General features: G+C 40.1%; 1 protein-coding gene across 3 annotated transcripts in view; it reads left to right on the top strand.

Moving 5' to 3' along the window:
• The window catches only part of KIF20B (kinesin family member 20B), a 52,012-nt gene that overhangs the window by 28,406 nt on the left and 1,213 nt on the right, over positions 1-22,393 (top strand). For 2 of the 3 annotated variants that reach the window (XM_020803213.3, XM_020803212.3), the window contains exons 20-32: positions 707-1,844; positions 2,783-2,921; positions 3,817-3,939; positions 4,394-4,451; positions 5,022-5,147; positions 6,033-6,172; positions 8,357-8,512; positions 10,168-10,335; positions 11,010-11,156; positions 12,972-13,049; positions 15,331-15,531; positions 18,794-18,877; positions 21,280-21,427. In XM_020803213.3, the coding sequence (XP_020658872.3) occupies positions 707-1,844; positions 2,783-2,921; positions 3,817-3,939; positions 4,394-4,451; positions 5,022-5,147; positions 6,033-6,172; positions 8,357-8,512; positions 10,168-10,335; positions 11,010-11,156; positions 12,972-13,049; positions 15,331-15,531; positions 18,794-18,877; positions 21,280-21,427 (2,706 nt within the window). Of the gene's footprint in view, positions 1-706; positions 1,845-2,782; positions 2,922-3,816; positions 3,940-4,393; positions 4,452-5,021; positions 5,148-6,032; positions 6,173-8,356; positions 8,513-10,167; positions 10,336-11,009; positions 11,157-12,971; positions 13,050-15,330; positions 15,552-18,793; positions 18,878-21,279; positions 21,428-22,393 lie in introns of those variants that run through there. The other variant, XR_012085524.2, reaches the window with a different exon arrangement.

The following is a 22,393-nucleotide window of genomic DNA, read 5'->3' as shown; positions in this document are numbered from 1 at the left end:
AAACAAAGGCAGTAATTAAGTTAGCAATGATGAATATACAATACTAAAAGGATCAATAAATACAAAAACATAAGCAACATTTAAAAATATGGTGAAGTACAACAGTCCATTTCAATCACTTGTTTGATTACTACATGGGCAATTACTCTTTATGAGCAAAATTCTGATCTGTGAAATTCAGACTTATGTTGAAATTATAACAAACATAAATCTCTATAGAGTGGTTGTTTACTAATTTGATGGGCTACTTACTAATCTGCTTGACTTTCTTTAACTGTTAAGTGGTATCAGATTAAAATTTGTATCTGATGAAGAATGGAAGTAATATACCTTGAGCTAACTTACAAGACCCTTGTACAATGATAACATTCATACCTTTTTACATATTGCAAAGGTGTTTGGCCCTCCATGTGTTGTTGGGCCATGGATTCCATTGCTTTTCATCTTTGGCGATGCTAGGTAGGCTACTGAGCACTACATTCCAACAACATCTCTAGCTGACTACATCGGCCACCTCTTGTAAGGCAGGTTTCGTGACCTGCTTGCGAGAATGAAGGAGTTACACATGATACCCAAATGTATGAACTCTTATACCCATTTCTGAGTGAAGCTTTTTTGGCCAACAATTCTTCTGACAACCTGTTGTTTGATACATGTGTTGTGGCTCATCTCTGAATAAAAGCGAAAATCTTTTTAATTTTTATAGGACCTATTAACAACAATTCTAAAGATGCCATAGACACAAAGAAACCTGAAGAAATGCAACCCAACACTTTGAAGGAAAAAACTGAAATATTAGCATTGGAAGAAAAGAATAAAAGTCTAGAAATCCAGTTGGTCACACTTAGAGAGGAGTTAGAAAAAAAGAAAAATGAGAATGAGCAATTTTCTAAAAAGACAGCTAAGTTATCTCAGGAGCTTTCTTCTTCAGAAGAAAGAGTTTCTGGATTAAGTAGAGAACTTCAGCAGCAGCAGGCTAGTTGTGAGAAGATAATGACTGAATTGGTTGCACTGAGAGATGCAAATAAAGTAAAAAAGGAGAAAATTCAGACGCTTCTTCAAGAAATAGAGACTTCTAACCAAACTATTGCAGAACAAAAATCAAAGATAAAGGCAGTTGAGGTACAAATAGGCGAACTGAGCAGATTTGATTCACAGTGCCCTAGGACAGATACTGATTTGGCAAGTCAAAAAGAAATCACAGAGCTTCTAGAAGAGGCACACAAGGAAGCTCATGTCAACATTGGTCAAAACAGCTCATTTCACTGTAGCATTGCAAGCATCTGGGAACTGAGCAAGCAGATCATTCGTACATCTTCTCAGAAAAGCACTCAGATTGAAGATCTCCGCAAACAGGTTGAGCAATTGCAGAGGAGGGATTTAGATGCTGAAGGTGAAAAGACTCAGCTGAAGTTAAAGCTAAGTGAGACAGCTAATCAGATGGGCACCTTCTTGATGGAAAGGGAATGTCTCCTTAAGCAGCTAAGGGACCTACGCCAGGAAAATGTTGTTTATACTGAAAAATACAGGGAAGAAGAGACTAGAGCACTTGGCTTCCTTGAGCAAATTAAGGAAAAGGATGGGCTCTTGGATGAATTTAGGGCAAAAGCGGCCAAAGCAACCTGTTTAGAGCAAGTGATGAAAGATAAGCAATCGGACATCTTAATTATGGAAAAAGAAATGCAGGATATGAAGGAGAAACTTAATGTTTCAGAATCTAAAGTCAGACAGTTAAATGATCAAGAAATACATCTGAAGGCAGAAATTCTAGAGCTGAGAAGTAAACTGAGAACTACTGACCTCCAGGAAAAGGAAATGGAGAAATCAAAGCAGACTATAGAACGGTAAATAACCATTCTTTTCTAGTTCCCATCTAATAATGGGTTCATGACCATAACCAGGCGGGATTAGTGGGATTAGTTTATCTATGTAACGTTTAAGCCTCCTCCTTCTTCTAAGGAGATACGTGTGGCTTGTCTAGGATGGTCTCCTAGACACACACTTTTTGGGTTTGCCCCCACAGTTCCAACTTTGGTAGTTGAACTATATTGTGAAATCAAATTACTTGTTTAAGAGTTTTATTATAGATGGATATGTTCCATGCTTTCCCTTTTGCTGCTGTGGAATGGGAACAGGGAAAAAAATATAAAAATGCCTGAGAGAATAGGCAAGAATACAATGAAAATAACAATGCACCTTTATATTGAGCCCTTTTCTTAATTTCCTTGCAGTTCTAGAACACTGCAAATTGAATCAATGAGAGAGTGATAAAGGGCTGAAACGTAAGACGTTAAGGCTGCAAACTTACACCTAACTGGGAGTAATTCCTACTGAATGTAGTGAAATGTACCTCTGGCGTTGCAAGTTTCTTGTTTTTAAATACATAAAATACAATTTGAAAGGTATGACTTTGGAGCTCGAACTGGAGCTCCAGTTTTGGGACACCTTCTGCTCCATTGCTTGGTAGTAGTTCTTTGCCAATGGACTCCAGAATTATGTTCTCATCTGCAGCTCAGAATATATGGCCTGTTTGGAAACGGTCAGTTCTGGAGCCAGAAAAACATTAGTCATAGGGTGGCAGTGAGGGAGGCTGGGCTCAGACCAACCAGTATGCTCCAGTGAATGCGTAAAAGGCAGAATTATACTGTACTGAAAAATCCACAGGAATGCACAGCAGTAAAAAAGATTCGAGAGCTCTGCTTATAGCTTGTTAATTTGATGTGTCAAAATCAAGCTGTTGGGATGGAGTTTTAATATATTGCTACCGCCTCTTTCCTTTCAGATTGAATACTAAGCTCTCAGAGAGTACTGCTCTTGTCTCTGATCTACAAAAGAAAATCCAGCAGAAAGATGAAGAATACACAGACCTGAAAGAGAAGCTGGCTGATGCCAAGAAACAAATCGAGCAAGTCCAGAGAGAGGTTTGGAAAAAAGGGCCAATCAGGAAGGCATTTTTGTTATCTGCTGTCTGTGTGTGACTCCTCACCTGTTTTCATCTTCCACAACCTCTTCCTTTTATTTAGATGGTCACATGGAGATGATAATGATATGGGCAAAACCTGGAAACATTTGTTTTTAGATTTTGGGATTTATCTAAAAAGTAATGTTTCCTTGGCTTTATGCGTGGAATACAGTAATGTTAGCACACAGTGATGAAGAATCTAAACAGATTAGCTTTCCAGAGTATTAACTGGGGGGTGGCCTTGAGCTAGTCTTCTGCAATCTGGTGCCCTCCAGATGATATGTTTGGGCTGCAACTCCCTTTATTTGCTAGCCATAGTGTCTGGCGGGTTTAGCCGTGATACATTTAATCAGGAAGATGCCACATTGCAAGCATTTTAAAAGAAATTTGCTCAGCAAGGTTGGCATCTTTGGCCGATTGCTGCCATCTGGACCCCAATAGGAGATCTACTGCTGACTCCCTGATCCTCCCACATCCTCCTTATTGTTTCTGCCTGTTTGTTCTTTTGGCAAAATGTGAAATTGTAAGAACCAGGGGGCAGCAGCATCAATGTTCTTGGCCTCTTTCTTAACAAAGGTGCTGCCTTGAAGAGGAGAGAACACAAGTGAATAGGTAATGATGCCAATGCAACAGAAGTTGGCAGACTCATAGATGAGGGGCTAACACAGGGCATCTCTGTTTCTTTTATCTGGTCTGCCTGGGCTTCTTGGCCAGTCTTAGCATTCCAATTTAGCAATCAAATCAGAATATTGAGGTTGCTCTTGCCTTCTTTCTGAATATGTGCCTCTCTAAAGAAGGTGAGGCAAAGCGTCACAAAATTCCATTTGACGTAAACTCATGGAGTCCTTTTACAGGTATCCAGCATGCGTGCTGAAGAGAAATCATTACGAGGTAAAGTGAACGAACTTGAAAAGGCTAAGACCCAGCTCACTGAAGAGCTAGATGTCAAGCAGCGGACAATCCAGCATTTTAAGAAGGTATGATAAAACATGGTTTTACATGGTTCCAATTACTTGTGGAAAATTTGGAAATTAAGCAGTAATAAAGGAGACCAAAACAGAGAGCATGGATTCAAGGACCCACTTCTTAATTTTTCATACCCTTATAATGGTAACATTGCTGTCTATCAGGCTATAACTTGGTAATGGCCTCCAGCCTGCTTCTGCTAGCCTGTGAAGTATGACACAGACTAAATGTCCATTTTATAGACAACCCCAATTTTTTAGAAGGAGTTAAGCTTATCTTCAAATCCGACTGGCTCCTTTTGTCTGCTTTAACTACATTCAAAGGGCAGCTGCTATATTGCTGCTGAGACCAGTGGGATGTAGGAATATGGGACTGCCTTGTTCATCACTCATTGGATAATGAAGCTAAAGTTTTGAGCAGGCAATTATATTGATATTTCACTTTTTGTTCATGTGTCCAAATTAGGAAGAGCTGAATAAGAAACTGGAGAAAGTTCTGCAGCAGTATGAGAGTGCATGCAAGGGTAAGTGTGCTCCAGGTGCAGTGTGGTGAGAGGGGAGAGGATCTTTCCTCTTTGCATATGCCTCTAGCAGTCTTGGGCTGTTCTGATTTTATTGCCGCTGTCTTGTTTTATGATGGCCCTAATGTTTTTGTTCTGATGCTTTGGTGATTTATTACTCTATATAGGATGCCTTGTGAACTTTGCCTATAAATGTGGAAGGTGAAACCAATATTTTAAATAAGCAATCAGAAAAAGTGTGCCTTGGCGCCAACAATCCAATAGACCATCTACAGTAATAGACCATCTGAATCATATTTATTTACCAGATTACAGAATAGTTTTCTGTAAATTCATATGACAAGGAGGGCTTTAGCACATGACTTCACATTCATCATCAAAGTATGATGAATACTTTGTATCACCATATATTTGAGCAGAAGGTCGGGGGGAGTCAGGGCACCCTGCTGGAAGGAGGGCAACAAGTACAGCCCTGCTTCTCCCAACCCTCCACCGCAAAGCACGGTCATGAAACCTCTGAATGCAACTCTTTTGAAGTAGGCTTGTAAAAAATGGGTTTTCTTAATTTTTTAGAATTGTGTTCCAAAGAGAAAATAATTGAAGACATGAAAATGACTTTAGAGGAGCAAGAGCAGACTCAGGCGGAACAAGACCAAGTGCTTGAGGCTAGGTTGCAGGAGAGTGAAAGATGTATTGCAGGTAAGTTATGAGGAAAGGATCACATTTCTCACCCTGCTCCACCTTGCCTTCTCTACATATAAAACAGTCTCCTCCACGTGATGGATACACTGTTTGAAATTTTTAAAAATTCTTCCAAGCCATGGTGGTGTCTGTGGATGGTATTCAAACTCCTTGCCTTCTGGGTACAGAGCCATGTTAGTGTGCAGCAACAAAACAAGACCTATAGCATATTGGGTTATTATTTTTAAGACCAACTCATTTATTATGATGTAATACATTCCATGGGTTAGGATCAATTCATCAAATGCATTACATTTTATCTTCATATCAATGGATGAAGAGAGAAACAAAATGGAAACAGTGGCTTGGAATTGTCCTGGCCTTGTCCACATGCAGAACTTCCTGTTGCTTGGATACTTGGGTTTTTTCCCAAGTCTGGCCAAGGAGGCATTTAGTGGCTCCTTGCACAAGCCCAAGCCCTGTCAGTTACAATGCAGTGATCTCTGGCTTGGATAATGGGATGCCACCAATCACACGGAACTGAATGGGTGGAGTGCAACATTCTACCTGAGCCTACAATGACCATTCCTAGCCTGGTGACCTCCAGGTATCTTAAACCGTGTATCCCATCATCCCTATCTGATGGCCATGTTGGCTAGGAATCATAGCCCAGTGTATCTGACCCGACACCAGTTGGTGGGAAAACTAATTTATGACAATTCAGATATATATAGAATCCAATAATAGGTCTGGCCATGGTGGTCAGGGTTGATATGAGTGACTTCTAATAATGTTTATTTTTATTTATTTATTTATTTGATTTATATCCCGCCCATCTGGTATATTCTAATGGAGATTGTTCAGTCTCTTGCACTGTTGTTATTGCATTTCTCTTTCCTGTAGAACTGGAAGAGTGGAAGAAAAAATATCATGAACTGGAGAAGCAAAGCAGTAATCTAAGGCAACGCAACATTAATGAAGAATGTGAAAAAAGCACAGTGTTGCCTAATAAAGAACTAACAAGTTTGCAAGAGAAGCTGAAGGTAATGTCTTATTTAAGACTTAGCTCAAACAGCACAGGCCTTTTTCTTAACTACTAGTACATTGTATGCAGGGGAGTGGTATCAGGAGACAGGTACACTGGTGCCCCACATAGCGACAATAATCCATTCCAGAAAAATCGTCGCTATCCGGATTCGTTGCTATGCGAAAAGAAAAAGCCCATAGGAATGCATTAAACCCCGTTTAATGCATTTCTATGGGCTCGAAACTCACCTTTAAGCGAAAGTCCTCCATACAGCCACCATTTTCGCTGCCCGATATGTGAGGAATGGGTGCGAAAATACAGCGGGCGGCCATTTTTTTCTGGCAGCCATTTTGGAACCGCCGATCAGCTGTTTTTAAAACATCACTATGCGAAAATCGATAAGCGAAACAGCTTACCGATCATCGCAAAGCAATGTTTTACCAAAAACGATCACAAAAAATCCGTCGCTATGCGGATTCGTCGTTAAACAAGGCACTTGTTAAGTGAGGCACTACTGTATCTAGTTGTCTCGTGTACTCCCAGAGGCATCTGATGGGGCCACTGTGAGATACAGGAAGCTGGACTAGATGGGCCCTTGTCCTGATCCATCAGGGCTCTTTATGTTTTTATGGTATTGGTAATCTTGGCAACATTTTGGGAGGACTAAAAGGTCAAATAAACCCAAGTTTTGAGGTACAGGTTGTTGAAACGGATATGTCCAAGTTGTTTAAAATATCTGCTATGTATGAGTGCTTCCTGAACGTTCATAGTGAATTGAACATTGAACAGGGAAGGATATAAAGAAGTCTACTTTCCTGCCTTGTCTGTGTATAATTATGATTTCTAGCTATTATTTTCTCTGTGTCTGTAGTTACAGTGACCAATTGTTATGTCGTTAGAGCAACTTGGGGCCCTTCAGGAATTGCTGTACAATCCTAATGACCCTGATTAGGATAACCCCTTGGTGAGAGATAATGGGAGCTTTGTTGTAACAATGTCCAGAGAGCCACAAATTGTTCACCCTTGGGGTTTAAGTCTGATTTCCTTTGGATTTCACATGGCTTTAATATGGATCTATTTTCTAGTTTAGACTAGAAACTTTGCGTTTTGTTCCCTCACATTTGTAGGGGGTGGGAAGGGAAAGAGAGGAGCCGATAATCTGTTTTATTCTAACCATCTTATTCATACTGTAATACCAAACCGTTTGTCCATAGGTTCCCAAAGTGGTCTATATGGACCCCCAGGGGTCGATTTCAACTTGCAGGGGGTCCACGTCAGATAGAAAAAAATTGGGATTGCACAAGATGAAAATGGGGTCTATGTGAGCAGATCCTATTAGACAGATCATAATAAACATTTAGGCGATCTGTAATTGCGTCAAACACAGATTCTGTGTACATAATATTTCATAATATTATTTAATTAGGTACTATGTACTGTCTGTATTGTGGTGTGCTACATTCATGTGTACGTTTGTAAAATTATTGGTAAAATTTTGTGGTAAATGTCAGTGTGTTGTAAACGGGATTAACGACATTTTGTCATTTATCATTACTGAGCTATACGGGCACACACATCGCGCGTGTACGTACTTGTTTAGACTTTTATCAAAGCTTTGCACAGACTTGTTTCATTCATAATTGATAAATAGGAGTGTTAGAGATGTTCAGTTGCTTTCTGAGTTTTGAGAAGAAATGTGGCTTAAAAATACATTCAAAAATATAGATAGAAAAGTAAAAGTCAAGTGAATAAAAATCATCGTTAGGAGTGCCTAAGAAAAGTAAGTACAAAATTTTATACATATTTTGTAGTTGTTATGATTGCATAGGGGGTCTACGGAAAACAAATAAGTTGGCAAGTGGTCTACGGGACAAAAAAGTTTGGGAACCTATGCTAGAAAGCTCTGTGGTCACTGAATGCATTGAGTTGCAAATCCCATATGACACAGTCTGCATAGCCAATGGTCAGCATTATGGGAAATGTAGTCCAAGTCAAGTGGAAGGTACAGGTTGAGTACTCCTGTGCTAAATTGTGGTTTAGTGTTGCATCTGAATATGGATTACATTTGAAGAACAAATATTTTAATGTCTCTAACAAGGAAAACAACTACATGTTCTTTCCAGAGCATGAGAGCTTAGTTTTGAAAGCCTTCTCCAATACTTAAGAGGAATCAGAATTAACTCCTGATTAATTTTAACAGGAATGTGAAGAACAACATAAAAGTGATCGCAAAAAGTGGCTGGAAGAAAAAATGCTCCTCATAAGTCAGGCAAAAGAAGCGGAGATGCATCGTAACAGAGAGGTGAAAAGGTTTGCTGAAAACAGAGAACTTCATGCAAAGCAGCTAGAAGGAGCAGTGAGTGGTGAATTACAAGTTTTCAGTTCCGTGTGTTTGTGAAGTAATAATGAGTCTAAAACTGCAGTTCCAAAAGATATACTCAGAATTATGTCCCATTCCATTCAGTGGGACTTTCTCCCCTAGTAAATGTGCATAGGATTGCAGCTTAAATCCTACACAACATGAGTAACCTTTTGATACTATTCCTGTTTATTGTTTAATATAAATTGATTGATATAATGGCCTTCCAAAATCACATGTTGTAACTTAATCTTTATATATTTATTTTATTTATATCCCACCTATCTGGTCTTACGACCACTCTAGGCGGCTTCAAAATACATAAAACAACATGTAAATATAACAAAAAAGAAATTATTACATCAAATAACAAGTTCTACAAGATGGAAAAGGGAAAACAAAAAGTAAACAAAGAGAAAATTAAATATTAACTGGCGCGAAGGCCTGCGTAAACATCCATGTTTTTAATTGGTTTTTAAAGATACCCAGTGAAGGGGCCGCACGAATCTCCAGAGGAAGGTTTTTCCAGAGGCAAGGAGTTACCGCCGAGAAGGCCTGGTTTCTTGTTTTTTCCTTCCGGGCCTCCCTCGGCATCAATAGGTTTTTATTTGTGGTTATTACCTCTTGGGGACGTGGTGGCACTGCGGGCTAAACCGCAGAAGCCTGTGCTGCAGGGTCAGAAGACCAAGCAGTCGTAAGATTGAATCCACGCGACAGAGTGAGCTCCTGTGGCTTGTCCCAGCTCCCGCCAACCTAGCGGTTTGAAAGCATGCAAATGCAAGTAGATAAATAGGGACCACTTCGGTGGGAAGGTAACAGCGTTCTGTGTCTAAGTTGCACTGGCCATGTGACCATGGAAAGATTGTCTTCGGACAAACGCTGGCTCTATGGCTTGGAAACGGGGATGAGCACCGCCCCCTAGAGTCGAACACGACTGGACAAAAATTGTCAAGGGGAACCTTTACCTTTACCTTCATTACCTCTTACCTGTCCTCCAAGAGCCTGAGGCTTATGAGAAATAGAATTGCTGGAGTTTACCCTCAACATTGCTGTGAGCTCAAAGGACAGCCGATGCCCCAATTGTGAATTTTGTGGCTGAGGATTCTGAATGGGGTTCTCTCTGGTCCCAATGCAGAACCCCTAAAGAGTCTGTAGCATTGAAACTGAATTGCCGGAATGCTTTCTGTACGGTCACTGCCTGTGTAAGTGACACAGAAGTTTTTATTTGTCCAAGTGGCAGCAGCACAGTGTTTGCCACACACACTGATTCATATTTGTGCCAAGATTATTTCTTTGCAGTTGATGGTAAGATGTTGAAAGAAGGCAAGGTATTTTGTGAATGCCTTCTTGTCCAGACTCCAGACTCTAGGATCTGCAGATAGTGCCTAAATCTGCACCTTCAAAAACTGTGCACAGAAAACACCAAGAAACATAGTTCTAGTGGCTGTAAATGTGTTCTCCCGTAATCTGCTGTCTGTCTGTTGCAGTGTGGAAGGCAGCATGCAATTAGAAACAACCAATTAAGAAATATTAATCTGAAAATTACAATGTAGTAAAAAAAATAGTATTCAAAAATTAAGTCAATCATGTCATTGGATATAGCTTTCTTGATCAGATTCATAAAGATTCCTAATTTGTTTCCTTCTCTTTAGGAAAAGCGTTTGATAGAAAAGGATAATGACCTTCAAAAATGGCGTACAGAAAGAGACCGATTGGTAACAGCTCTGGAAGCTCAACTGAATTCCCTAATTTCAAGTAACACAGAGAAAGACAAGGAAATAGAAGAACTGAAAAAGGCTGTATTAAAAGTACCTGGGAAGGTCAGTATGAGATCCTTGCTCCCTGCAGCCTTTTTTCTATTATTGAGCCTCTCGTAAATAATTATTCTGCCTAATGGAACAGCCTGAAATTAGTGTTTGAAAGCAATTAAAAGGTCTTTAGAACAATTTCACTCCCTGTGATCTGGGGGAGGGCTTTGTCATTGCTGAATCAAGATGGAAATCTTTCTCTTTCCAAGTGCTCATGATCCAGAATGGTCTTGTAATTTTATTTTTTAATTTTTGATGACAAAAGTTAACAAAATTTGGGAAACACAAATTAATCTACGTGTTGGTGTTTTCAAACAGATTCTGGGTTTTTAATTGTCTCTACTTATGTAAATAGAGAATCATCTTCCAAAATGTCTTTGAACAGACTTCCAGTATTAGCTTAGTCTGTGAATATCTATTCTAAAATGATGAATGTAACCTGCATTATTAGCAATCTTTTTTGTATAAATGGTCAATATTTGGTAACATCTGTTGACATGATGTCATTGGTGTAACTTTCAATGTTCAACTGCTAAAACTTAAGAAGTCAATGTAGGCATTTCCTATCACTCTCCAGTTGTGTGATTTGGTGGCGTGATAAGAAATGCCTTTGCTGACTTCTTGACTCATGCTGCGAACAGGATTTGGGCCAATATATTAATTGTGCAGCTTCTTGTCTTTAAAAGGAGGGTGAAATAATCCTTGAAGAAATAACAAATGGTAGTACCAAGGAAATAAAACAGACTACTTGTGAGAACTCTGCTGCTCCAATATCACCCATTCAGGCAGGAGCAGAAAAAAATAAGATGGATGATGTCTCTGACAGTAAACAGGTAAAATAACAAGAACAATATCTTATAATGCACCTTCAAAGCACTCAGGGTGGCTTATTCAGATCAGTCAGAATTGCAATCCATTCTAAAACTTTTCTGGGCGAAGCTGAGGGGATGAAATGGAGTTGTCTGTCTCCTAGCTGGACCAGGAGACATTTCTTTCTGGTGCATCTGTGGGAAGCCATACTTGGAGAGCTGTGTTGCCAGTGGCATACCTGGTAGCGGTTGATCCCAAAGGGGCTCAGATCCCTTTACCCCTGCTTTTGTCCTGTTGGTTTCTAGGATGAGATGGGGTTCTAAAATGAAGATTTGCTACACTGAGAAGTCTAGTAAAGCTCCCTTCCTCTTTTACTACCAGCTGATATGAGGGGGGCAGTTATTGGAAATGACAATTAGGATTGCACTGCCTGAGTTTTACTGCCCTTTTGCACAATGAACGCCACCTTCCCTATGTGGATAGATGAGTATGCAAGTCCAGAGCTATAGCTTCATTATTTCTAATAGCAGGATATCTTCTACATACAGTCTTACAAATCTGTTTTTATTGCATTTAATTGTACTTCATTTAGAGAAAGAACTGACCAGAAAGCAAATGAGACCTTCATATTTTTATGGAATATTTGTAGAAAATGGTCTCATTGCTGAAAACTAGCTTCTTTCAGTAATAAAATAGACCTTCCAGGAATGCAGTCCTTGTATAGAGTATGTTTATGTCCTATTCCCTCCACTAAGCAGCTCCTAAAATCCTTTTGCTCACTTAAAAATCTGACATTGGTGCAGTTTTCATGTAATTCACCAGGGTCATGCTTTGGCTGGCAGCAGTGTTACTAGAAATAATGTTTATACTTCTTCCTCATCCTGTTCTCTGGGTACTTAATTTCTTAGAGCTTGAGGGAAGCAGCTACTAGAAATAGGTGAGGAGGAAGGGTAACATCCCCGGTAGCATCTTTTGTAATTTTAACCTAAAGCATGAAGAACTTACCTGAGTTGACAAGGTATGTGTGTGAGGGAGAGAACAGTAGTACCTTGGTTTGCGAACGCCTCAGTTTACGTAATTTTCGGTTTACGAACCAAACTCCATAAGAAATAAAGCCCTGGTTTACTTTGTTTTCTCTTTTTTCGCACTAAGAAAGGGTTTTCCCAGGGTGCATTGTGCCTATAGCGCTGCCCCTTTCATAGCGCATTTGCTGTTTTGGTTTGCGAAATTTCCGTGCTACTTAACATTGCATAGAATGGTTCGATTTCGTAAACTGAGGTACTACTGTATGTTTATCTCCACATCATACACACCAGGAATCTATATCATATTTGTAATAGGAAATACATATTTGCTTCTGCAATGCTGCTTTAGTGGGACAGATTTTAAGCACTGAGCTAGAACTTCTAAAGTCCATGGCGTTTAATTTTTCTTTATTTATTTTTGGTTCACTTGTTTATTTTTCGACACTTATGGGTAGCATTTTCCAGTTCCAAAATTTAAAAAATCTGATTCAGATGCCTCCCCCACCCACAGATGCTTTCCTAATTAATACAATGGCAATAAAATATCAGTTGTTATTATTGTACAACATTTGGGAAAAATCGAGCAGAGGATGACAGAGGATACATTCATAGTCAGGCTGACAGTCCCAGTCTTAAGTTAGCCAGTGCCATGTATCTTTTCAAACTGTTGGTTTTTGGGTGCTTCGTTTCATAATGAGGGCACCATTTGGAGAAAACCTCTTTCTATACGGTTGTCCCCCAACCCAAGGGCTTCTAAATCAGACACAGTCTTTAAAAATGTAGTTTTGAACAATGCATACCTTTCTTCTATAGCTTAAAGAGGGAGAAATTGACCTGCCAAATTGCAGTAATGCGGAAGACACAGGACTGTTGACGGTAGAAAATACTCAGGTATGTCTTGATTAAATTCTTCTATATGATTTGATCATTAGAAGTGTGTGTATGTGTGTGAGAGAGAGAGAGAGAGAGAGAGAGGAGGGAGAAATCTAGCTCAGATCTCTTAAAAAGTTCTCTTGAGTGCTCCTGACCAGCAGGTGTTCAGTGTTCAATATTGGTTGTTTCAGAGCCTGACAGTTCAGTCTTACAGATGTTTAATTAAGAAGCTAATACAAACCCTTCCATTTATTGTGAACAAATAGAAGAGTGGGGTGGATTAGTCTCACCTACTACCATCACAGTGCACGCCCACAGAGGACCATCTGTCAGAAGTTCTTCTTGCCTCATGTTGACAGTAATCCATGCAAGTGGGGCTTGAGCACCTATCAGGAGAGAATTAGCGTATGTAGTTTTGACAGTGGGCATGAGTTGCATGAAGTTCAATGGAACATACTTCTGTTCAAATGGAGTACAGATGTGTAGCCTAAACCCCCTTGCTGTTTGCAAATTTAGGGGCTTATACGTAACTTGCAAGGTGCTATGTGCGTTTCTGGGGAAAATTCAGATGTTTCACTGCCCCTGAGTATATTCTTACTGTCTGAAATCCCATTGCTTAGCATTGGAAGCTGCACTAGAATAGGCCTGTTGGATCATTGGGGATATGGAATTTATAGAGGACTCACTAAATCCCTACGGATTCAATGGGCCTACTCTAATGTGACTCACTTTCGCATAGCAGGCCCCTTTGAATTCATGGAATTTATGGAGGACTTGACTCTCTAAATTCCCGTTGATGGACTTAATCTAGTATGATTTACTTGACTAAGCGACAGGATTTCATCCATTGTGATTTTTAAAATATATATGCTACCTTTCTCCCAGGACTGAGACCCAGGTAAGCTTACTATATGGATAAAAGGCAGTATTGCTAAATCACAATGAGTACAAATATTAAAATATTTAATTGTAACTTAAACTGCCACCCTAACACTACTGTTCACTATCAATAAATTGTAATTCCCAAGCGAAAATATCTCAGAGTTAACATAATGCAATCATTTTTATCTGTGTGGATAAGTATTATTTATCTAATTTGTATTACATACTGCCCCATTAGTGATGTCACTCTCTGGGTAATTCACAATTAGACATGAGGGGAAAATGTGTTTTTACTTTAAATGTCCATTTTTTTCTGGGAAATAGTTTTTCCCCCTCGGCGGTGGCTCCTCGCCTCTGGAATAATCTTCCCCCTGACATTCGCGCGGCTCCCTCACTGGGTACCTTCAAAAAACAACTAAAAACATTGATGTATCGGCAGGCCTTCCCCTTTGTCAGTTCCTGATTTCCCTTTCTTTCTACTCCCTAGTTCTCTCCTAATTTGTTGCAACTTTTCTTTTGTAAAATTGTTTTTAATTCATATTGTTGTTGCTCTATTGTTGTAAGCCGCCTAGTGTAATCTTAATTGATTAGATAGGCGGGATAGAAATCAAATACATAAATAAATAAATAAATAAATAAATAAATAAATAAATAAATAAATAAATAAATAAATAAATAAATAAATAAATAAATAAAATATGATATGATAATATGGGAACACAATTAGAATGCTTTAAAACCTCTCAGTTGAAAGGCAGGTTGTAATTTATAGGAAAAATACAAGAAACCCAGCATATCCAGTCCCACATTCCTTGCTGTTAGTTGCCAAAGGCCTGGCTGAATAAAAAAAGGTCTGTCTTTGCTGGGAAATGGACATCAAGGGGGCAGCATCCTAGCTTCCCTTGGCTAAGAATTTCAAAGGCTGGGAGTGACCATAGGGCCCCAAATGCTGGCTTCAAAGCCTAAAGAGGCACATCGGAGAGAATCTACCTTTTCAGAATATAGCTTTAGCATTGACCCGAGCTGTGTAGGGATTTATTGGTCATAACCAGCACGGATTTGTGCTCAGAAATACAGTGGTAGCCAATAAAACTGTTGAGAAAAGGAGTTCAAGTTAATAGGTTTTGAGAGTAACCCTTACCATATGCTTGTTGCTGTGTTTCTGTAATTCTGCAAAACCTGTGAAAAATATAGTGTCCTCTTCCTTCCAGTGAAAACTGTACTGCAATTGCTTCCCATCTGGGAAGTGTAAATTTTGGCAACTAGTGAGAGTTCTTACTGCAAATGTTAAGCAGCATAAAACGAACGTAGGCATGTTGTATGATTATATTTCCCTCAAGGCTGTTTTATATCTTATCTTGGAAGTGTGTGTACAGTATTTCTCCCTGATTTCTATACTGTTCCATCATAATCACAGAATCAGTCAGACACGGTCCTAGATTCTTGTGAAGTCTCTTCAGAGAGTGACCGGGCCAGCCGCTTTCCAAAACCAGAAATGGAGATTCAGTTCACACCTCTGCAGCCCAATAAGATGGAAGTGAAGCATCAAGGGAGTCCTTCCATGGTGACTATAAAAATGGCAAAGGCAAGGAAACGGAAAAGCAGTGCGCTGGACGAGGTATCAAAATCTGACAGAAGGTGAACGTGTCTTTGTTGAACACTATAAATAGTATTTCCTTAAAAAATATAAATAAAAAACATTGATCAGAAAATTGCCTGATGTTGCAGTTCTTATCAGACAGTCCTAACTGATCAAGATGGCCAAAGACAGTCTCCTGGGTTTGATGTTAAGTACATACAAGTACCTTTACCCAGACCTAATTTAATGCCTGCAATGTGGTTGTGCCCTTTGTAGACACAAAATCTCTGCAAACGCTGAAAACCAAGTGGAAAAAAAAATGGGGAAGGGAATGTTTCCAGGAAATGTTGCCAAAAAGGTGAAAAATATGTAGTACTATTTTCATATCAAAACTAGATTTTGCAGCATGTTTTTCTATAAAACATAAATTCATTTATAGAATGTTTTCTTCATGAATCAATTAACATGTAAAATTGTATTATTTGGTATATATGTGAAATTTATGAATAAAAAGGCTTAGGGTTTTTTATGGGCAAAATTGTGAGTGTATTTGATAGTAGGAGTGGACAGCTTTGATGGGTCTGGGTGGCAGAAGATTTCTCTCAGTAGAAGAGGATTGTGCCTGATTTTCGGTCTCTAAATCCTGGCCCTTTTTTGAGTCATTATTGTATTATCACAATGGAGTAAGCCTGATGAACCCTGTTGGTTGTGTTCTTGTGTATTGTTCCTTAGTAAACATGTGCTGGACTGCATCCTTGATTAAATGCCTCCTTGTGATTAGTTCTGTATTTTCAGTCTTCCCAGTTGCTTGGAACAATTCATGCTTCTCTTTTCTTTATGCTAAATAATCTGCATACACATAGCATTGCTGCAATATAAGGATCCTTCTCTGAACTTTTGAGAAAGCAAGTGCTAGAACTGGAAGCATGGAGCACAATTTCTCTCCAGACTGGGTATAATGTCCAACTAGCTACTACCTCGTCTTCTATGCATTTGTTGGTGACTAAGCTGCAGGCAGGCAGGCTAAGCCCATCCACAGGGCTCATCTCTCTTTCCCAGTAACAGCCCACAAATCTGAAAGTTCATGTCAGATTTGACCTGTCAGCTGCAAGCAACCGGCCCTCTTATTTTGGTGTCATATTTCCATTCTGGATATCTTCCAACATGGAGAGTGACAGATTTGTGAGACAGATTGTACTCATAAAATACAGTATCAGCCTTTCCCTTTTTAATGAGTGGCTTGCAGATTAATTATTAACCTCACATTAAGGTAGCTTTCTGCCAAAGAACACTGCTTATAGTGCTTTCAGATCATAGACTATAGGAACTAAGAAATATTAAAATCCCCTTGCAGTTGTTGGCCTTGAGCTTCAAAATGCCTTATTCGTGAATGGGCATGCCTGACGGTATTGCAGATTGAACACTCAGAGGAGAAGAGTTCATTGGCAAAATAACTCTCTTTCTCCTCAACTATTTTCCTTCAAGAGCAACAAACTATCAAGTGGCTGGAAAAGCAGACTTAGAAATAAATGCACTTCAGATGGTATCAGCCAGGTACTGAATCCCTTTGAGCTGTTCGCTGTAGATGTATAGGTACTGATAAGAGTATTTAACAGTATCTTCTTTCCATTTGTATTTTCTTTCAATAGTCCATTTAGATCACAACACTTTTAGCAGCTCTGAATCATCTGCCGCCTCTTGACTCTCTCTCTCTCTCTACATTCTGGATGATCCATTATTCTAGTATACGTGTTTTCCCCCTTTTGAACTGATGCTGCCTAACAACTGAAATCATTTGTCCAACTTATATCACTCAACACATATCTACTTGTACCTGGAAATATGTCTAAAGCTGTCACACATATGTACCTGGAGGTAAAATATGCCAAAAGGGATTGGACAACAAATTGTTCTGGAAGTTTGAGATATTCAGTAGCGGTACTAGCACCATCAGTTGTGAAAGCTCTCCTTTAGAATAAAGAACCTAAAATTATGGCAGGAAGTCCAAGTGCTCTCCTTGATGTCTGTCCAAATGCAACCCACGGTCTGGATCTCCGTTCATCATTTAAGCTGGGGATACATGCAACTTTGGTACCCAGTGTGATGTAGTGGATAGAGTGAAAAACTAGGAGGCCTGGGTGCAGTTCTCTGCTCAGTCATGGAAACTTACTGGGGATGTGGAAATGGTAAAACCACTCCTTCAATACCTTACTTACCTTGAAAAGCCCTATGCGGATCATTATGTCAGTTTCGACTTATCCACTCTTCTTGTTTTATACAGTATCAAGATAAAACACCTTCTTGTAAGACATTGGCCAAAATCATCTTCCACAACTAAGCAAATAGTGTAACGTTTGGAGGCACAATGCCCCAAGTGAAGAAATCTCCGTAGGCATTATTAGTTACATGCTGAATCACATAATTCAGTATGCAACAGATAATGTCTACAATGATTTCTTAAGGCAGTTCACCTCTAAAAGTGATGTTGTTTGTGTTACACCAGTACAACCAGGCAAGAGGATTGGAGCCAATAAGTTAACTAGTTAATTAACTTTGGAGCACGGCCAAACAACCTGAAAAACTTACAATAACCATTGGATCCCGTCTGTGAAAACCTTCAAAAATACATTTAACTAGTTAGTGTTAAATGATTTGTGTACTTTGCTTGCACTGCTGAATCATACAAAGTTTCAGCTACTCCGGCCTTAGCAAAATAAAAGAAAACAAAAGCAATACAGCAATTAGCAGCTGCTAAGTACTCTACCAGGCACTGTGGCTAATATTCCTTTGGTGCATATTGCAATCTGCCCTTTTCCTCTCCCTGATCCTACAGCCTTCATGTTGAAGTTTCGTTAGTATTCTTGAAAGCTTTCATGGCTGGGATCTGATGGTTGTAGGTTATAAAAGATCAGTATAGTTCTGCAAAAGAGGGGAAGGAAAAGAACTTGACCATTCTGTCATCAAAAATGCTATTCATAAAGTCCTTGCAGTTGCCCATTTCACTGGTGAAATGTTTGATTAGTGCTAGAATGCTATTGGCCTGATCTGTGTCTATCAAAAAGATAAATTTAACATTTCAGTCTGCCACAAAAACAGACAAAAATATAGTAAATAGTGGAAATTTCTCAATGATTTCCCCTTTCAGAACATTTTCTTGTGTTGTCCCAATTTAAGCCATGTTGTGTGATAGTTTTATAAATGTTTTGAACATTTTTACTGATTTCTCCCCCACACACACTAGAATTTAGCAAGTCAGCTTGGGTTAATAGATGGGTGTTGAGCATGCTGTTCTGTTTTTAAGGACTTCTTGAAGAGTGAAAATGAGAGGAATGCTGCATCCCCATCCAACATGAGTGCAAGCTGTGATTCATTAAGGGTGGAAAAGGTATGGGTTGAAACCATTTTCTTTCATCATTTTAAAATGAAGATCTTAATCACTTGGTCAGCTATGCAGCATCTCTATCTTCTGAAGCAGATGGTCCCAGGCTGGGCACATTACCTCTGACAGAAGTTGGCAAAAGATAGTTTGAAATTTACTGCCGACTTCCAGTAGATCAGCAAAAATTTCTGGCTTCCAGCAATAACAAAAAGCCTTATTTCTCTCCTGAAGGCCTCCGTCTCTATTAGTCGTGTCTGTACAGTACAGGAAACAGCAGGGCATTGAACATTATTCCTGTCATAATTGAGTGTTCTTGCTCTGCCGTTGGAACTCAAATCTTTAAGCAGATTTTAGAACAAAATAATTCATGTGAAGAACAAAAGGACTGCTAAATCAACAAATGGTAGACTGCTTGGTGGAGTCAAGCGCCATATGAAATTCAAAAGAAACCCTTTTCTGTGTTTGGTTGATGAATATTTTATATGCCGAATGGGAGCATGAAAGCATATGAAGAGAACCTGTTGGCTCAGACCAAAGCCTTACCTGGCCCAGAATTCTGTTTGCACAAAGGGCAGCCCAGAGGTCAGTGGGACATGAGAGCAGGAGGCCCCTGTGGGTCATATTCTCCAGCAATTGATCCTATCAGGCATTTTGCCTCTAATGTTTGTGTCTATAGCTAGAGGTCATGAGTTCGTACCTTTATTCTCCAACAAATGCTTTTGTCTGTAGATCTTGTTTAGGCACCTAGCAGAGGAGATGACTTAAAAAATTAATTTGAAAAAATATTATTTTTTAATTTGAATTTTTTTTACTATATCTACTTTTTAAAGGCAGATTTCTAACAGGAAGATTCTTTTTCTAGCTGCAATAATTGAAGGGCAATGCTATCATTCCACAAAGGTCTTGCTCATGTTTGCCATTGATGCTTTGTGAGTCCTTCTGTATCTTCTGAGTATATCTGTGAGGAAGGGCAATATAAGAACCTGTCTTTTGAATAACTGGTTCTAACAGCATGTTTATTGTTGTAAAGTGCAAGTCTTTAAAAAAAATTAGTGGGGCAGTTCTAGCCATCCTGGGTGAATGGCTTCTAGATGTAGTCACTTCCAGGGATGAGTATGTAGAATAACTACCTTTGGTCTAATTGACAAAAGTCTAATTAACTAAACTTACTCCAATATTTAAGCAAGTTTGGTCCATTAAATATACTACTGGATGAAATGTTAAGCCACAAGTCAGCATTTGCATAAATGCCACCGATTTAATGGCTGTGCTCTAGCTGGGACTGCCAGATAGATTTGGACTTTTGAATTCTGTTGAGCTTACTTTTGAGTAGATATGGTTGTGCTATAAATGGCACATCAGTTCAAGAGTAGGATCCTGTACTGTGTAATAAGCCCTGCCTAAAATCATAAACAGATATTTTTTTTTAAAATGAAGAATTCTACCTTATTAATCATATTGTAATGTAGTAGGAGTGTGTATTTCCATACAAAGTAATGAGAGCTACTCATAGCAAGCAATAGTACATAGAACAGAAGCTAGCAGCTTTCCCCAACCTTTTTAGTAGTGCAGACCGGCAGAGCCTCTGAGGGAGGTGGGGCGGCCTTTTGTGCTTGCGTTTTCTGACGCATGCATGAACTGGTTGGGGAGAGTGTGCGTATTCCCTCACCACTTTGCGCATGCGCAGGAGTGCCTGCCCACCCCACTCCTGTGCATGGCCGCATGCTTGAAGGGGTGAGGGAGTGCGTGCCAGTGGCAGAACCCTGGGAGTCTTTTTTAATTTTATTTTACTAAACATTTTTTATTTTACTTCTCGCCACCCTCTGCGGGATTTCAAATGCAGCCACTGGTGCCGGTCCCGGAGCTGGAGGCACCAGTGGCAGCATTGGCCGGCTGAAGGCGGCGAGGAATGCCTACCCCGGCCTCATTGGAGCCCGCCGGGAGGCCAGCAGCCGGAGCACCCGGCTCTTGCCCTGCCTCCTGGCTGTTGCCTCCCCACCCCCGTCGCCACTGCGACTGCCGGGAGGCCAGCAGCCAGAGGACCCGGCCGTGCCCTGCCTCCCAGCTCCTGCCCACCTCCCCACCCACCCCGCCACCGCCAGGCCGCAAACAGATCTCCCCTGCCCCCCTACACGCACTCCCCTCCCCACAGCTGCTTTGTGCTCAGGGGCGCTTGTGTGAAGGGGTGAGGGAGCACTCACACTGGCACTGGCACATGCGTGTGCAAAGCAGCTGTGGGTAGGGGAGTCCATGCAAGGGGAGGTTTGTCTTTGCGGCCCGATCAGGCTCAAGCCACGGACCGGCAATGGGCCACAGACCGGGACTTGACGACCTCTGCTTTATGTATTCCATAACATAAATCTAATACTGTATTCTAAATGTCTATTTAATATTTTGTATTATTTTAGACTGCTCTTGGCACTTCTGCCAGAAAAGATTATTCCCTGAGAAGTAAACATTGCGTGTCAAGAAGAAAATCACCTGGAGATACAGGTGGAACATTCCAGAAATTTGGCTCTCTCCTGCAGAGTTCCCCCACAATCCTACAGTCCAAAGGTACATATCATGCCATAGATTGATCCTATAGCATTTCTTTGAGCCCTATGCATTCCAAAGGAGAATGTTTCCATTTTTAAAATGAGCTTGAAAAAGCCAGCAATCTTCTGGCCATAGCATTTTGTTGCATTTGTAGCATTTTGTTGGTACTGTAGTGTGCATAAACTAATGTAATGATATTTACAGCCTGATCCCGATCCAGATGAAAGACTTTGAAAAGGGACCAACTTGGTTTCCCGGCAGAGCTGCACTGTCTCTTGTTATTAGTGTTAGTGTAGCAGTATAGTGGTTACAGTTATGGCATTGGACTTGGAATTTGTTTAGCCTTTTGTTTCTGTTCTTGGGGTTTTCTTGGCAAAGATGCAGGAGTGGCTTGCCAGTTCCTGCTCCAGTTGGATTGCGTTTAGTCAGAACTCTCCACTATGACCTGTCCATACTCAGGCCCTTTTGCCACCACAAGGCAGCAATCCGTGAAGGGGCTAGGACTACGAATAGAGAAACCCAAATTCAAATCAATACTTCATCATGAAACTCATTGAGTTTATAGCCCTTGGCGACTATAGTGCTATTCACTTATCTAAATTAGTGGAGTATCTGTTGAGGGGAGGATCGAGCCCTGCCATACACATACCCCAAATTGTTGTTTTCAACAAATAAAAGTGACAGTAAGAAGATAAAGAAAGTGGTATCTTTTCATAAGCCAGAACTCAAATTTTTAGAATAAAAGAGGATTGTTAGGACAAATGGGTAGGAAAGGGAGAACCATTATGCTTCCTTTAAGCACCTTGAATGAAAGGTGGGACACAAATGTGACCAACCATTGAAGAAATTTGTGTGTGTGTGTGTGTGTGTGTGTGTGTGTGTGTACACACACACACACAACTACAGTGGTGCCTTGCTAGACAATTGCCTCACGGGACGAAAAACCCGTAAGACAATTGGTTTTTGCGATCAATATGGTGCCTC

Source organism: Pogona vitticeps, chromosome 3 (assembly GCF_051106095.1).
Source record: "Pogona vitticeps strain Pit_001003342236 chromosome 3, PviZW2.1, whole genome shotgun sequence".
Taxonomy (NCBI): domain Eukaryota; kingdom Metazoa; phylum Chordata; class Lepidosauria; order Squamata; family Agamidae; genus Pogona; species Pogona vitticeps.
The sequence above is the reverse complement of the archived record's forward strand: the minus strand, read 5'-3'. Positions and strand labels throughout refer to the sequence as shown.